Source organism: Zeus faber (genome assembly GCF_960531495.2).
Source record: "Zeus faber genome assembly, chromosome: 1".
NCBI classification, from domain to species: domain Eukaryota; kingdom Metazoa; phylum Chordata; class Actinopteri; order Zeiformes; family Zeidae; genus Zeus; species Zeus faber.
Genome location: NC_137193.1, coordinates 50,306,224 through 50,325,002, shown reverse-complemented (window position 1 = coordinate 50,325,002; position 18,779 = coordinate 50,306,224). Strand labels below are relative to the sequence as shown.

Sequence of the window (18,779 nt, the reverse complement as noted above, 5' to 3'; positions counted from 1 at the left end):
CTAACAGATCTACTGACATCTACCCGGTAAGAGGTCCGTCCAAGTGACTTTCCGGTCTACGGCCTGCTCCCACCTTATCCAGGCACCTGGTTGCCTCAAGCCAGCCGCTCTGCTGGATCTTCCTTCCTTCAGTGCAGCCCTCACCACCTCCTTCTCCTTCCCCTTGCCCTTGCACTCCTTATGCCGAGGTGTTGGGAACAGTCCCAATATGGGCAACCATGCCCACCAGATCTTTGGGGCGCAGTCGGGACTCAGCATCCAGCACAGCAGCCTGGGAACTCCACTTCCTTCCAGTCTTCACCACCACTCCAGCCTGAGCCACCTTTGGGTCTCTAGAGTCTCTGTACATCAGCACCTCTCGAGTCTGTGTAACCTTGGAACTCTTCTTTCAGAGACTTTAGGGGCAACCAGAGTTTTGTGCTGTTCCCGTAGAGGGTGATGTTGCTGAGGCTTCTAGGCAACCTCAACCATCTCCTGAGACAGCTGCAGACCTTCCTCTCCAAGGTCTTCACGGTAGACATAGACAAGTAGCGGCCATAGTATCCTTGGCAGAATACCATGCTGATATATCCACGCTGTGAACTTGCCTGGGAGCCCGGATTTGTCAACTGATCTTAGCCAGCTATCCAGTTCCAGGCAGCTGGACTGAACAGATGAGGAGTCCTTGAGGCTGCTGACGAACACCTTGCCCAAGCTCTTCACCGGCTTCTCAGAGATAATTGGTATTTGCTTCCCTTTGATGTAAAATCGGAACCTGTCGGTGACCTTGAATTCTTCACCACTAGTGATCTGGACTTGGCTGGTTTGAAGCTCATACGCACCCACCGGATAAGCTTTTCTAGCCTTTGCAGGATCCATCTGCTTCCTGGCACAGACTCTGTGGTGAATGTCAGGTCATCCATGAAGGCCCTGATTGGTGGCTGGTGGATTCCTGATTGGCTCCGGGGGCCCCGGCCCTCTGGCTCAGCTGACTTGACAAGCATGTTCATTGCAAGGGCGAACAAGGTTACCGAGATGGTGCAGCCTGTTATTATCCCAACCTCCATCTTGTGCCACTCTGATGTTGCTGCTCCGGCTGAGACTCTCATCCTGAACTGGTCGTAATAATCCAGGATCAGGTCTGCAACATGGTGTGGCACATGGTGTTTGCTCATGGTGGTCTCGACCAGTTTGTGGGGGATGGATCCATACGCATTGGCTAGGTCTAACCACAGCACTGTGAGGTCTCCCTTGTTCTCGCAGGGTTCCCGGATGAGCTGCGTCACCACTCCAGTGGGTTCTAGACACCCAGGAACTCCAGAGATCCCCCCCTTTTGCACCGATGTGTCTATGTAGTTGTTGTTGGAAAGGAAGTCAGACAGCCGCCTTACTACTATGCTGAAGAAAATCTTTCCTTCTACGCTAAGCAGTGAAATGATTCTGAACTGGTCGATCTTCTTTGAGTCTGCCTCTTTAGGGATCCAGACTCTTCAGCACATCTCCACTGCTGCCCCACCTTCCCTCTCCTCCAGATGACTCTCAGGATCTTCCAGAGTCACTTTTGGAGCAATGGGCAGTACTTGTAAACCTTGTATGGGAGCCCACTTGGTTCAGAGCCTGAGCTAGATCTTGCCTTCCTCACAATCTCCTGGAGTGGGAAAGGCAAGATGTAGCTCAGCCCCTGGACCAAGTGGGGTCCCATACATTCTCATTGTCTCATTCTCATTGTCTGGTGAAGTATGTCTTCCAGATAGTTTTAGCCGGGCTGGACATATTTTGTCGTGAAATGCATAGGCCAGTCTCTGTAATGTCAATCTAAATTTGGTCGGTTTTTCGTTAATATCTGCTCCGTACTGTATGTGGATCGATTTAGATTAAACTTCAACCACAAAGTCTTTATGACAGCACGGACATTACAAGATGTAAACTGTGTTTGTGTGTTTTGCCAAAGTTGGTGTTACAGATAGTTTTAGACTTAAAAATTACGAGAATTTTTCACCAAACAATAACAATAGAGGTTATTTATAATATATGAATAATATTATTAGTATTAATAGGGGTTATTATTAAATATCATAATACGTTGAAAATACACACAATACATATAAATACATGTTTAAATAAAAATAGAAAATAAAAATAAAATTAAATGAAAATAAATTTGGATTTTTTTATTAATTGTGAAATGAAGCCTCTTTGTAAAACAAATTGTGGTCATCTAAGTAACTCGTTCCAGTCGCAGTTCCACAGCAGCACCGCTGGAGGAAGCACCACAGAAAGTGAGGTAGCATTTGGATCAGACTGAGAACGCAACCTTACCGTCCATCTCTGCCCAGCATCCTTCTTGCCCATGTCCAGTCCCTGGAAATATGATGGATGATTTTCGGACGAGGATTAGATTCCTGACAGGACACAAGAAACTGTTTCATCCTCTGCCTGACGGAGACATGGCTGAACCCGCTGGTGCCTGACCACGCCATACATCCAGCCGAGTCCTTCTCCCTGGGTTCCACACAGACAGGTCGTGAAATCGGGGGTTGCGGACTATTACTAACAACAAGGGCAGCCACCCCCCCCCCGCTCACTAGGTTATTCAATGTGTCCCTGGCCGAGTTGGTGGCCCCGTCCTGCTTCAAGAGGTCCATCATCATCACTGTGCCGAAGAAAGCCCCTCCAGCCTGCTTGAATGACTACCGTCCGGTGGCCCTCCCCTCGATGGTCACGAAGTACTCCGTTGGGCGGCTTAAGGATTACATCTGCGCCTCCCTCCCCTGCACCATTGACCCACTGCAGTTTGCATACCGACGGAACAGATCCACGGAAGACACTCACCCACCTAGATGGCCAGAAGGATGGCCATGTGAGATTGCTGTTTATTGACTACAATTCAGCTTTCAACACCATAGTCCCCACCAGACTGGCTGTCAAGCTGCTGGAGCTAGGACTGAACATTCTGTTGTGTGCCTGGATCCTGGACATCCTCCCCAGGTGGTTAGGGTGGGGAGGCACACATTCAGAACCAGCACCCTCACCCTTAACACATGATCCCCCCCAGAGCTGCATCCTCAGCCCCCTACTGTACTACCTGTACAGACATGACTGTGGCCAGGTCCAGCTCCAACACCATCATCAAGTTTTCTAACAACACTGTCGTGGTGGGCCTGATCACTGATGACGACGACGAGAAGGCCTACCGTGAGGTGGTGGCTGACCTGTCACTCTGGTGTCGGGACAACGGCCTCCTCCTAAACGTCACCAAAACTAAGGAGCTGTGGACTTTAGGAGAGGATTATAACCGAGGACGCACGCGCCATTGATGATTAATGGGAATACTTACCTATGGGAAGCCTACTCCCCCCCAGGGCTCCCCTTTCTCTCGAGTTTGTGTGGGGATCTGGGTTTTACCTGTTGTTCGTTAGACCAACCAAAGAGAAACCTCTGTGGTGATGAAATCTTTTAAACGCCTTGTGCTTTCCCACCTCAAATCCATCACAGACCCCCTCCTGGACCCCCTGCAGTTCACTTACAGAGTAGCAGGTCAGTAGACGATGCAGTAAACTTGGCTCTCCACTTCATCCTTCAGCACCTGGACTCCTCAGGAACATATGGCGGATCCTGTTTGTGGATTTCAGCTCCGCCTTGAACACAATCATCCTGGCTCTTCTGCAGGACAAGCTCTCCCAGCTGTGCGTGCCTGACTACAGCTGCAGGTGGATCACAGACTTTCTGTCTGACAGGAAGCAGCATGTGAAGCTGGGAAAACACTTCTCTGACTCCCGGACCATCAGCATCGGTTCCCCTCAAGGCTGCGTTCTTTCTCCTCTGCTCTTCTCCCTGTACATTTACAGCTGCACCTCCAGCCACCAGCCCGTCAAGCTCCTGAAATTTGCGGATGACACCACACCCTCATTGAGTCTGCCTACAGGTGGGAGCTTGACTATCTGGTGACTTGGTGCAAGCAGAACAACCTGCAGCTCAACACTGTGAAGGCAGTGGATTTGGTTGTGGATTTAAGGGGGAATGCAGCCCCCCTCACCCCCATCACCCTGTGTGACTCTGCAGTCGACTCTGTGGAATCCTGCTCCACCTGGCAGCCATCATCTCCCAGGACACAAGTGGGAGCTGAACATCAGCTCCATCATCAAGAAAGCCCAGCAGAGGACGTACTTCCTGCGGTAGCTGAGGAAGTTCAACCTGCCTGAGCTGATGATGATGATGGTGCACTTCTGCACCTCCATCATTGAGGCCATTCTCTCCTCCTCCATCCCCATCTGGTACGCTGCTGCAACCACCAAGGACAAGGGCAGACTGCAGCTCTCCTGAGAGGGTGATCTACCGTCTTTCCAGGACCTCTACGCCTCCAGGACCCTGAGGCATGCAGGTAAGATTGTGGCTGATCCCTCTCACCCCGGTCACAAACAGTTTGAAACACTTCCCTCTGGCAGGAGGCTTCGGTCCAACAAGGCCAAAACCTCTCGCCACAAGAACAGTTAAATCCTGTCTGAAACTGGCCTCATCAACAAGGCCCGGTGGCCCACACTGAAAACGACCCTCGCCCGCCCCCAAATTCTGATTATGATTCTGATTCTGAACCTTCGGTCTCTGAGTGAAGAGACTTTCTCTCCGTAATGGAGTTGAGAGATACTCCCGATATGATTGAGAACATCAAGGATAAACTGGACATTGAATTTGTCCTCCGGAATCACAGTCTACAGTGATTGATTTAGCCCAGGGGTGGGCAAACTACGGCCCGCGGGCCACATCCGGCCCGTTGGTCTTTTTATTCCGGCCTGGTACAGATTTCATTATTATGACTGCATTCATTTCACCTTGACCTGTAATGCCTGGCGTTTACACCAGGTGGCGCATTAGGCGCAGTGACTTGATTTTGCGGCGCCCGAGCTACTCTTTGTTATTACTCTGCTACTACTCTGAACCCATCTGCAACAATGAGTGGGCCAAAGAAAAGAAAAGCCCACAGTGAGTGCCGAGTGTTTAATAAGGAATGGACAACTAAAACATTTTTTTACTGAAGTCCGGTCAAAGGCTGCAGGTCTTATTTGCCAGGAAAAAATTGCGGTTTTAAAGGAATACAACATCAGCCGTCACTTTTCTACCAAGCATGCTAATTACACTAACAACCAATCAACGCAAGAACGGACGGCTACCGCTCAGAGGTTGGCAGCTGGCTTGCAGGCTCAGCAAAACACCTTTATCCGACAAACTGCCATCCAAGAATCAAGCACGAAGGCAAGTTATTTGCTGGCATTCAAATTAGCAAAAGCCAGCAGCCTTTCTCCGAAGGGAAGTTTCTCAAAGAGCGCATGGTAGAGACAGCAGGTATCTTGTGTCCTGAGAGCAAGAACAGATTTGAAAAAACTAGCTTATCATGCAGGCCAGTGACTCGCCGTGTTGAATTAATTGACGAAGACTTAGCTCGCAAGTTAAACAAAAAAGCGAAGTCATTTACATTCTATTCTTTGGCACTGGACGAAAGTAATGACATAAAGGACACCGCTCAGCTTTTAATTTTTATCAGAGGGATTAATGACAATTTTGAGATAACGGAGGAGTTTTTTGCCGTGGAATCCTTAAAAGGGAAAACACGGGAAGAGGACTTGTATGACAGTGTGTCGGCGGTCATCAAGAGGCACAAGCTACCTTGGAGTACGCTCGCCAACGTTACCACAGATGGATCGCCAAATCTGACAGGAAAAAAGGTCGGACTGCTCAAAAGAATCCAGGGGAGGGTGAAAGAGGAAAACCCTGAGCAGGAGGTAATTTTCCTACACTGCATAATTCACCAGGAAGCACTGTGTAAATCCAGATTGCAGCTTGACCACGTGGTGAAGCCAGATGTAAAACTCCTTAACTTTATTCGAGCGAGGGGACTTCACCAGAGTCAGTTTATTACGTTTCTTGAAGAAACTGACTCTGATCACAGGGACTTGCTTTACCATTCTAATGTCTGCTGGTTAAGTTTGGGGAAAGTATGTCAACGAGTGTGGGAGCTCAAACAGGAGATTATCTCATTTTTGGAGCTACTTGAGAACGCTGACAAGTTTCCTGAGCGACACAGATTGGATTTGTGATTTACCTTTTGCTGTGGACATACTGACACACATGAATGAGCTGAACGTGAAGCTACAAGGGAAAGACCAGTTTGTGCATGAAATGCATACAAACGTCAGAGCCTTCAAAACCAAGCTAGCTTTACTCTCAAAGCAAATGTCAAACAAGTCATCCGCTCATTTCCCCACACTGGCTACGTTGAAAGAGGACCCGCAACATGCGAAAAAATACAGGAAATCACTGGATGACTTGCATGAAGAATTCTGCCGTTGGTTCTCTGATTTTGGAAAAATTGACAAGTCACTTCAGCTGGTGTCATGTTCCTTCTCACAAGACCCTGAAACGGCGCCACAGGAGTTGCAGTTGGAACTGATTGATCTCCAATGTGACACCATCTTAAAGGTTCAACTCTCTTAAACTGGATGAGTTTTATGCTTCATCAAGCGCAGCGAATTTCCAAACATCCAGAAGATGGCGCAGAGGATGTTTGGCTCTACGTATGTGTGTGAACAGACTTTGAGTGTGATGGACACCAACAAAGCACCCCACAGATCCCAGTTGAGTGATGAACACCTCAGAACTGTTCTGAAAATTGCCAAAACAAAACTAACACCAGACTTGGATGCACTGGCAAAAATGGTTGATCAACAACACTGTTCCCACTAAAAGGTAAGTGTATTAACACTATAATGCTTTTTTTCTGTTTATGTTTGATATGTATGCATCTTGTGCTGACCCGGCCCGTCTGTCAAATTTTAAAAGTAAATGTGGCCCCTGAGCCAGCAAGTTTGCCCAGCCTTGATTTAGCCTCTTAGCATATGTGGCTTTTGGCGTTGCAGAAGGATCAACAGATATAAAGGTGATAATTTGTTTCCAAAATTAAATTAGGAATGATTCAAAAACCAATGTAGGCCAACACAACTTATGATTGATTTATTCTGCTCAAGTTATTCAATCGTCAAATATGGACAGATTCTGTGGTTCTCTATCATATTGAGATCTCTCCAAACAGCTACATATTCCATATTTATTGGAGAATTTCCCCACCTGACAGATGACGTGGATAGTGATTTAAGACACCCCAATAGTACTGGCACGCACGGATATATAAGGCAGAGGTGTGCATGATCACTGTTGATATGTTGATCTCCACTGAGCAGTCCAAGACGTGGGTCCAAACAAAAGTGTAACGGAAAAACAAACACAGTAAAAGCAAAGAGGGATACAAGGGATCAACTCACGATAGACAGTTATATCCACTGCCCAGTCTAGAGGAGAACTGGAGTGTGGCTCATGGATTTCTGTCCCCTTTTGTTTATATGTTATTGAGGCTCTGGCAGTCATCAAGTACACAAAAGGTGTATTGCATTGCGGTGCCCGCTTCCACGTCTGGGTGGAACTTCGGGGTGGAATCCAGCATTGTTGGGTGTGAAACCACGGACTAGGCTTCTCTTCAAATTTCCACTTCAGTTGGAAAAAAATAAAGAGACCATCTGTGTGTGTGTGTGTGTGTGTGTGTGTATGTATGTATGTATGTATGTATGTATGTATATATATATATATATATATATATATATGTGTGTGTGTGTGTGTGTGTGTGTGTGTGTGTGTGTATGTATGTATGTATGTATGTATGTATGTATATATATATATATATATATATATATATATATATATATATATACATACATACACACACACAGACACACACACACAGTATGTGTGTGTGTAAGATAAATACATATATCAATATATAGTATGGAAAAAAAAAAAAGACAGATGGAATTAGCAGAGGTTCACTCCTGTGCAGGCTGTGGAGTGCGAATGCCCCAGAAGATGGGTATGATCAATGTATGTCTTTCCTGAGCCACAGCCACACCATGGCAGGCAGGGAGGACCCAGCCTCCTGCATAAATTGCTTTATCAAACCAGCTCAGACTAGGAAGGCTGGTGCCTTGTATTGCAATATCATTTGGTATTCACCATACCATAGCAAACAAAGGCTTCTTCAAGCAAGCAGATTTCATTCCTCAAACAAAAATATTTTTTTTTTTTTTTTTTTTTTGTTACCAAGAGTGCTCAGCACTCTTGGTAACAACAAACTACCGTGCACTACCCTATTAACACGGCAGGCACGTCACTAATAGCATAAACACTCTCGCTCCTGGTGCAACAATCTTAACACATAAAAGTAATTACAATCTATCATAACACATGTAACATGGCTAACTAACACTAACAACGGCATAACAATTAACATTACGTAACAATTAACATTACATTAAACAGTCCCCTTCCCTGAAAACCCCAAAACACACAAACAAAGCATGCTGGGAAATCTCCGCCCCCCTCTAATCCCCAACACGCTACAATACATTTATGATAATGTCTGTTTGCATATCTTGATTATCTATTTGTTCATGGCAAACTGTAATACTATAGCAAAACCAAGAAGAAATGCATTATTGTTGTTGGATTGAATCTTCAACTCAACCCAATCTAATGAGGACATTATCAAAATGTGACAAATGTTATTTGATGATTTTAATGTTGATAAAATGCTGATTACCATGTGGAAATTGCAATTCCCTGGAACAGATCTACCTTTACTTTACTTCTACCTGTATACTACTCTACCTTTCTACTTTACTGTTCCTCTACTCCATTGTAACTCTGCTCTCCCTCTATTATACATCTACTCTACTGTACCTTTACTCTACCTGTACTCTACTCTACCTGTATTCTCTTGTAGCCCTACTGTATCTCTACCTATACTCTACCTGTACTCTATGTCTACCTCGACTCTACTACCTACACTCTACCTCCCTACTCTATTTCAATTTAAATGTACCTCTACTATACCTGTATTCTGCTCTTCCTCTACTTTAAAGTACCTCAACTCTATTGTAACTCTACTCTACCTCTATGCTATACTACTTCTACTCTACTCTGCCTCTCTACTCTACCTCTACCTTACTCTATCTCTACTCCTCCACTCAACATGTCCACATCTACCTGTACTGTACTCTACTCTACCTCTACCTATACTGTACTTCTACTCTACCTGTACACCATTCAACTGTACCTTTAAATTAGCTGTACCTATATTGCACTCTACCTGTACTCTACTCTACCTCTACTCTACTCTCCCTTTACCTCTACTTTACCTTACTTCCACTCTACCTCGACACTACTCTTCTCTACTCTATTCTACTCTACTCTACCTCTAATCTACTCTACCGCCACTCTATAGACAATGTAAGAGGGAATCCACAATTTCCACAATATTCTTAAGAAAAAAAATTATATGATTTGGTTGTTTATTAATTATTTGACGTTTATCTTGTTTTTGAGACATTTATTCATTTAACAAATAATGTCCAGTTAGGTAAATGGAAGTGATTTTAATGAGATATACCATACCAAAGAAAAATAAAAGAATAAAAAATGCCAACTTTAAATAAGGTCAAAATCCATGAGGTCCGAAATATTTTGGATGGCTTTGTTGTCTGATTTTGAACTCCAGTATGCCATTCTGTTTAATACATAGTCTACATGACAAACATAATGTTTTGTTTGTTCCAGGACTGACACTGTACATCTTTCTATCTCTGAGAATCGCATGACCCAACGTCCCAACCCCAGAACTAACCTGCTGTTTCCTCCCCATGTGTTCAGCACTACATGCACCAAACAATGAGCAGGAACAAACATGAGCAGACTGTTGTAAGTTAGACAGCCAGACAGGATGGACACCGGGGACGGTGGGATGCCTTGACAGGAGACGCTGTGCTGTCAAACAACCCATCAATACCAGCAGCAGCGGCAGTGGTGGAAAATGGCCTGGGAAATGACATCAGAATGCAAATCTTTCCCAACACAACAAATGCAGTGGCAAGTGCAAGAACGCTCGTCCTCATTTTCTGCATCGATTGAAGGCTGGTTCCATGTGCACAATGCTCACATGATGGAATTTATAATCATTATCTGCAGTTGTAGAGATCTGCTTCTAAAAGGGAAACAGTATAACAATTTGCATAACCACTGCTTCTCATTAGCGAAGGTATACATTTTTTTATACATTTCAGACAAGGAGGAGTTTTCCATGCCCCCTAATTAGCCATCCTTTCAAATGGAAAAGACAAGCAATGCCCCAACAATGGTTCCGATTTGACACCGTTGATTGACTTGGGCCCTTTTGCTATCAGGAAAACATTTTGCACACTGCTCCATTGAAACTCCATAATAAATAAATATATAATGAGATGTATTAAAATCTATCAGCTTCCATTGATATCCCTTTAAATCGTCTTCGCTTAAATTGACAAGAGGTTTTGCCAGTGTGTGTGTGTGTGTGTGTGCGTGCGTGCGTGCGTGCGTGCGTGCGTGTGTTGTGTGTGTGATCTGACACCCAAATGCCATTAAAAAAATGAACATAATTGAAAAATGCTTGTTTCATGACATCATGTCAAATGTAACTTATGTGTTTCATTTACATCCAAAGATGCCTTTCTCCCGGAACAAAGTTCATCATTCATTTGCTCATCCCTGCCCCATTCCCGCCCTTTAAAAGTGTTTCAAGCCGACGTGACTTTCATGTTTACACATCAAAGGCGCTGCTTTCGTTCTTCCTTGAATAGCACACATACATTTTTCCTATTTATCGATTCTGTGACAAATCTTTGCCCTGGCCAAGGTGTCACGCTCCACAAATGATGGAGTCACAGCCACTATTAACTTTTGCCTTTATCACTGGTGTCTTCCAAAAACACTGTTCACCAATTTGAGGAATTGACTTGGGGAATTTTCGCTGGAAATGCGTCCTAAAGCTTTCTGCCACACGGTCCAGTGAGCCACAAAAGGTTTTCTAGTTACTGGCTCTGTTGCACTCTGCATTTCCCGCCACAGTGATCTAACTCTCCCAATTTATTTAAAATGACATTTGTTTGTTGTCTGTAAGCTTAAAGCCTTTATTGGCTTTTTTTGTATTTTATTGGTCGTCTGTGAGATGGTGTGGAGAGAAATGAAAATCAGCAGGGGCAGCTTCCTACCCATCACGAGTATCGTCTCGTCATTATTTTGCATTTTCATCACCTCACCTTACAACGACAACGGCCATATTTCCAAAATTTGTGCCAAATTGGGACATTCGCCTTTGATGAAAAAACGGAATTGTACATTATGGTCACAATGGTGGAGGATTTTGTGTTCCATTTATATTATTATCATTGATTTGACATTGAGAGCTATAAATTGAGACATTGATGTTGACTGATTACATTTACTACCTTTTGCTTACTATTAAGACAAAGGTAATTTTAGAATGGTATACTGTATTTCAACCCACAGGACGGATGATGCCTTTATTTTCTCCTTGTTATTACTGTATACCACTTTTTTTTATTAATGTGTGCTGTTTTTGTGATGTCTGACTGTAACTTGTACTTACTGTAGACTGACTGCCACTGGCTCATATTGGGCTCACTACTCAGTAGCTAGCATAATGCTACCAGTTAGCATAGTGGTACTTTATGTTAACTTTGTGTAGATAGATGTTTACATACTGTTTGTGTTGTTTTTTTAATCTCATTTTCATTTGTATCTCTTTCTTTACTGCACTGTTTTTGCTGCTGTTTTACCTGGATTCCCCTCCAGGGAATAATTTATTAAATCTTATCTTATCTTCTCTTATCTTCTTCCTCCTTGCAGTTTAGCACAATGTCCAGCTACAACTGTACCTTTGATCTGACCACCGGCCAAAGAGGGTGGACCTGCCTTCCTGGTGTACGCTGCATAAACCTGACGTCCGGTGTGAACGTCAGCGGAGTTGAGCTGGAGGACGCCTGCTTGTCCAAAGAAGAGTGTCTGGAGAAATACCGTGGTCCTCTTCGCTCCCCAGAGTTCCTTCCAGTGTGCCTCACCTACCTGGTGATCTTCCTGGTGGGTGCCGTGGGCAACGTGCTGACCTGCACGGTCATCACCCGCAACAAGGTGATGTGGACGCCCACAAACTACTACCTGTTCAGCCTGGCAGTGTCTGACCTGCTGTTGCTGCTGTTTGGCATGCCGCTGGAGCTCTATGAGCTGTGGCAGAACTACCCCTTCCTGTTGGGCAAGAGCGGGTGCTTCTTCAAGACCTTCCTGTTCGAGACGGTCTGCTTCGCCTCCATCCTCAATGTGACGGCGCTGAGCGTGGAGCGCTACATTGCTGTGGTGCACCCATTGCGGGCCAAGTACATGGTGACCCGCACCCATGCCAAGAGGGTGATCCTGGCCGTGTGGGGCGTCTCAGTGATGTGCGCCGTGCCCAACACCAGCCTACATGGCATTGCCGTCCTGCCGGGAATCCCTGAATCGGCCATTTGCATGCCCGTGAAGCCACGGTGGGTGTACAACTTGACTATCCAGGTGACCACTTTGCTATTCTTTGTGTTGCCCATGCTCACCATCAGCGTGCTGTACCTGCTCATCGGCCTTCAGCTGAAGCGCGAGAAGATGCTCCAAGTTCTGGAGGCAAAGTCAGGCATGGGACAGGACAGCTTCTCTCACGTCCGCATGCAGCAGCAGAAAAAACGCCGTCGACAGGTCACCAAGATGCTGTGTGAGTATCAGAAAATAGGCTATTAACGTTTGCTTATTCAAATGGGATTCACAAATCAGGTAGCATTGGATCTGTTGTTTCATCATAGCCTGGCTGGTCTAAAGAGTGGGCCCATGATGGAATCAATGTCAAACATCTGAAAAGGTTCAGCTTCCACAATCTAACGAAGGTTATTTTCTGATGCTAACCCTAGTTTTTGGTTACCGTGGGAGTCCTATACCCTAAAATGCCAACTTAATAGCCAATTTATAGCCGTCTTGGAAGACACTTGCCTTTTCACAGTGACACTTGAGAAGAAACGATGTGATGCGATGCGAGGCCAACACCAATTTGGGACTAGTGTCCATTCGAGGCTAGGGACAGGCAAGGGTCGCCAGTCTTCTTGCCCGGCCTGTGACCCAAGGCAGGGAGGCTAAGGGGGTACTGTCACTTGTCCAAGGTGGACCCCCAGACTAGTGGAGGGAAGGAGTTGTCTTACTTCTCCATTCTAGTTCAGCTCCTGCCAAACTAGCCACTGCCAGAGATGTTCTACATGTTTTTAGTGGGGGTCCTTACTGATGTTACATGGAGAAAACCCCATGTGAGCACGGGGAGAACATGCAAACTCCACACAGAAAGGACCCTAATCGGGAGATAACCAGAGCACAGTGCAAACAGTGCTCCAGGCCAGAATCGAACCCAGGACCTGAGAAGAAACAGTTACCACAGCAATTGGTCCTTCAATGCATCTAATCGACGCAGCTGATGCATCCAAAGAGCACCCAGATGTGAACACAACTACTGCTTCAAAACATTTTTTTTTGTTAGGTTCTTTCCAAGCAGAACTGGTATTTTTAATGTTCCAGTGGTAAAATTCCTCCCCCAACCCACCTAACATTCTAAAGCCGTTTAGTACAAAATAAAAACTGCTTAACACCGTTCTTTTCAATGATCCTAAAACACATTATTCTGATTATTCATTGATACGTTGAAAATAGGGTGAAATTTTATGTAGATCTTACATTTTGGAGTGTGGCGCTAAAACAGGCATTTATATGAAAAATTGCATTGTTGAGCCGTAATAGAGATTTCATATTTTTTATAATAATAATTATTAATGAAAAAAAAAAAATCCTAATAAAATATAGTCCTGGTTGTCATTTCTGTTCCTGCGATAAATAATTAAATTGTCCTTTTTTTCCATTTTATGCGTAATTATACATATCTACCTATTGCAGAACAACTATTCATTGATATGCAGCATTGGAACATAAAACATTAAATGTTTTTTCACAAATTTACCTTCTACCGAAATTTTCAGTAGAAGGTTAATTTGTCTCCCATCAGCTGATGGAAACTCACATAATTTACATTCTATTTATTGGGACATTGTCTCAAAATTATCTTAAATTTATGTGGAAACATGTGATTGCAGAAGTTCAATAATTAATATATTATATAATTATTATTATTATTATTAGTAGTAGTAGTAGTAGTAGTAGTAGTAGTAGTAGTAGTAATAGTAGCAGTGATATTATTATTATGAATAATAATAATAATAATAATAATAATAAAAATTATAATAATATACATTATACTGTAATTGAATATAATTAATAATAATAATTATTAATTGCAGCAGCTCTAACAGCAGGGACATGGTCTTGAAAGTATATGTATACATGCATTATATATGAAAAAAAAATTAAAACTATAATATAAGTGCCTTATATTTAGGCTCCGGGACTTCAGTGTGCCGTTATGAAGACTTGGCCCAGTAAGTAATGTCAAGGTACCAAATACAGAAATCTTTTCCTTTTATATATTTTTTAGTAGAATTCTGTTGTGTTATAGGATTCACATTGGGGCCAGAAAAACATTTTTCCACCGGCTCCCCTGGAGAAAACCTTTCATTTGGCTCATTCAAAGTAAGCTATGCTATGAGATGATGTGCGAGTACCACTCTATATGTATACTCTTTATATTAAGGTTTATAACATTATCCAGAGAGTGCATGTCCTCAGATGAAAGTTTCTTAAGAAAAGTGGCGTCCTTGATTTTATTCAGATCTCAGTGGTGTACTTGATGTGGAAATATTTGGATGTATAATCAGGCACTCAAGCTAATCGAATGAATTTTGTGGAAATCAAAGGAAAGTCACAGCAAGGGGTAGATATAGTTTTGGATTATTTGATAAAAGCCCTATCCAATTTGTCAAACATCAACATACCTTGCTTGTTTCCCCTGGAGTTCACATAATGCATTCCTTCATAAATACCACCCAACATTGTTTTGGACAAGCTCCCTCCAATGCAAGATGACATGAGGAACACCCCTGAATTAGCCCATCTCTTCTTCCTTTCTGTCTGAGAGAAACATGCATTCGATGTGACAGCTCACAAGGAGGGTTAAGAGATGGAGGTGGGTAGGGGGGAGGTTATCTCGTAGCGAACGGCGGCCACAAAGGTGAATTACATCCTATGTTTTCCTGATCCATGGGTACATTCTGTCGATTTACAGACTGTCAGGACCATGCTTCTCAAACATACAGTTTCTACTTGAACTCAGTCCCACTCAGTATCGCAGGACACTCTATATCGCAGCACACACACACACACACACACACACACACACACACACACACTCAGGAGTTTCTGGACATTTTTATAATACAGTTTCCACAGTATTTTGTAAAGCTCTCAGTGCTGGTGTACATGGTCCAATATCGGTGTTATATACAATATATAACCCCTTGAATAACATAGCCGTGGGCCGTGGCAAATGTCAAATGCCAACTGTGTGACATTAGTTGACATCATCTTCTGGTCGCCCCTATGGCCCTTGCTCTAACGCATCCCAAATGTCACAAGCTTTCCCTTACCAGGCTTGCTTTTAGGCTTTGAGGTAGTAGCATCAAAGTCATGGTTACTTGTGCTTGTGCCAGCAGAGGGGAAATCTTCACAGCAAGTGCAAAATTGCACCAAAAAAATCCTTCTCAAACGCAAAACCTTCTTATTCCTTAATAAACAGCTATTTAGCAATCAGGAATTGCGTCATTTGATCCGTCCCAGTTGCTCACTGTGTAGTCACAGAAGAATGGCTTAATCTTGTGGGTCTCATAAGTAAACGTGCATAATTATAACAAATACGATACGAGTATGAGTGTGGCAGTGTCACCATCCAAGTGATGTTTTCAGGGCCTTCCGGCATAGAGACACATAAGACAGGGGGTTGTAAACACCAGTTTATTGTAGAGAGTGGGCTAGCTAGAATTAGCCCAGGAGCAGAGACAACATGTCATAACACAGGCTCCTATCCTGAGTGTGTGTGGGAATTGGGGTTTTAACCTTCTGCTCGTTAGCCCAACCAACGAGCGACAGGTATGCAGCCACCCTGATCCCAATCACCTAGATCCAGGTCAGGTGTGGCTACTCACCACACCATCCCCTCACCACAACGAGATAATATGCAGCCAGCCAGTCATTATCGCAGAAGAACCTCCAACAGGGTCTTATTTTGCGAAAATGTGCATCTGGGTTTTTGAGCATTAAACACTTTTCTTTTCAATTTCCTGCATTCTGCAGAATTTTTATGCACCAATTTGTGCCTTTTCTGCATCAATTTATGGTTGAAATGTCTTTATTTATGTACTGTAAAGGAAAGCTTATTTCAAAATAACACTACAATGAGTGCCTGCCTGCACAGCACAAATCATGCACGACAGGGCGCACAACCGCAGCATCCCTGACAGGTTGTGATCGCTGTTACAGCGATCATGCTACCCACTGTGAATCTGAAGTCATCCCTAATGCGCCCTTAGTCCATTATCTTTGCCCCGTCATTTTCAATTGATAATTTGGCCAATACACCCGATCTGCTTCTCAGATAGTTTTTAATCAGTTTTAGTTTGGGGAATGAACGCTCGGCAGTCACGACAGTCAGAAACTATTGACAAGTGATAGATGATGACGTATGGATTATTTTTGCAGTTGTTGATGTCGCAGCATGTATTACCCGGCATACATTTGGAGGCGATTCACTCGTGCATCTGCATGTTGTAACGTGAGCGTGCAAATAGAAAAAACTACTCATGCAACACAACATTTCAAAAAGATTTCATTAATTTAATGTTTTTATATGAGTCATGACTCAAATAGTTGTCAATTTACTAGCAACCATGACTGTAAATCCTATGTGACTTAGGTGGTATATATACAATTGAGTGCATTGATAGGAGGTACTGTAATGCTTTAAAGATGATATTGTATCAGTGCGCAAACAAATTATTATGTGAATACAATGATTTGGGCCCACCCAACAGGCCAAGGGTCTGTGCAGTCTACTTGGGCTGGGCCGACCGATTGTAGGGTGGTCCTTTTGGCATTTGCCCAATTGCAAGATGGCCTATCCATCACTGATTGAGATGCAATGTTGATTCAAAATGTTTTCATAACATCTATGCCTATGTTGAAGAGCTTTTGCCAAGAAAAATAGTCAACAACAACACACAGTGTTACACCTATTAGAAAAAACTTTGAAAAGAAAGAAACAGTCTTTATTTATCACGCAACACACCACACTACAACACATTTTTGCACACACACACACACACATGCTTTTTTGATGGTGGCCGGCGAAATGGATTCTCTGCTTTTGACCCATCCTTGGCTTGTCCTTCCTCGGGGGGCACAGCCAGGAGCAGTGGGCAGCATACGTGGACGCGCCCGGGGACCAGGTGATAAATGTCCATCGCTGGTCAGACGATGATGGGTGCATGTTTTTGGTGGGGGTCCTTACTGACGTGAGGTGGAGGAAACCCCATGTGAGCGCGGGGAGAACATGCAAACTCCACACAGAAAGGCTCCTATTTGGGAGATAACCCGCCGGAGCACGGTGCCAACAGCGCCCCAGGCGGGAATCGAACCCAGGACCTTCTTGCTGTGAGGCAGCAGTGCAATGCACTGCGCCACCGTGCCACCGTAATATGCCGAAACAATGTACTGATATGTATCCCTTTCAGTCTTCCATTTTAATTTAGCATCACAAGATGATGGCTAGCTAATGTTAGCATTAGCAAGAGCAGAGAGATATGAAGGCTGTGAATCCAGGCTGTGAATCCATGTCTACCATGTCTCCGTGGTAGACGTGTTATCGACCAATCAGAATTGAGTGTTCCGCAGAGCCATGTAATAATATTTACCGATTGATTTCACTACTTGACTAACTGAATTGCTAATCAGAATGAGTTCTTTCAAGATGCTTCCTCAACTATGAACCCAACGCTGGCCAAGTGAAATACCAACATACAGAGCATTATCCAGGAGTGTAAGTGGTGAAGGGAGTATGATGTAATCTTTCTGAAAACCTAACGCACTTCCATACACTATCTCTCTTCATCTCCTCTGTCTCTCTCTTTCTTCTTCTCCTCCAGTCGTGCTGGTGGTGGTCTTTGGCCTCTGCTGGGCACCGTTTCACTCAGACCGCTTGATGTGGAGCTTTATCAGCAACTGGACAGACGAGCACCTGGAGACTTTCCGGTACGTGCACATCATTTCGGGCGTGCTCTTCTACCTCAGCTCGGCCGTCAACCCCATCCTGTACAACCTGATGTCCACACGCTTCAGGGAGATGTTCAAGGAGGTGATGTGCCACTGGCCCCGCCGCCCGGCCCCCAGGAAGCACCTGCTGAGCACTACCAGAGCGACGCTCCGGAGCACCATTAGCGACGCCCCGCCCAGCAATGGAACTGCAGCAGCCGAGGGCGAAGGGGACGAGAGCATCTACAGTGAGAAGAAGGACGAGACCAACTTTGCATGTTGAAACACAGTCATGGCAAACCCATTGTATGGCCAGGACAAAGGATGATTTATGATCTATTTAATTTGGCTACCATCAGTTGGGTTCCACCAACCTGAAGATGCTTGTCAACGTGAAATCTGCAGCAGCATGTCCCCGATGTTTATCAGCATCGATGGTGGTCTAGCATCGAAATGAAGGACAAAAATTCCATTATGGATTCTAACTTGTTGGTGACAGTGAATGAAGTGGCCATCATGCACCCTTTCTTTGAAAATGTATAATATGTGGATGCTATCAAATCAAAACATTTTCATAATTGTAAACACTAGAACCTCCAGGGCCCACGTAG

General features: G+C 44.2%; 1 protein-coding gene across 1 annotated transcript; it reads left to right on the top strand.

Moving 5' to 3' along the window:
- Nucleotides 1–208: 208 nt before the first annotated feature.
- nmur1a (neuromedin U receptor 1a) lies at nt 209–18,451 on the top strand (the record flags this gene model as incomplete). The annotated part of the gene is made up of 7 exons (XM_079997219.1): nt 209–343; nt 433–527; nt 2,568–2,705; nt 3,612–3,689; nt 3,905–3,962; nt 11,761–12,652; nt 18,063–18,451. The coding sequence occupies 7 exons, from the start codon at nt 209–211 to the stop codon at nt 18,449–18,451; spliced, it is 1,785 nt and encodes a 594-aa protein (XP_079853345.1).
- Between the last annotated feature and the right edge of the window lie 328 nt (nt 18,452–18,779).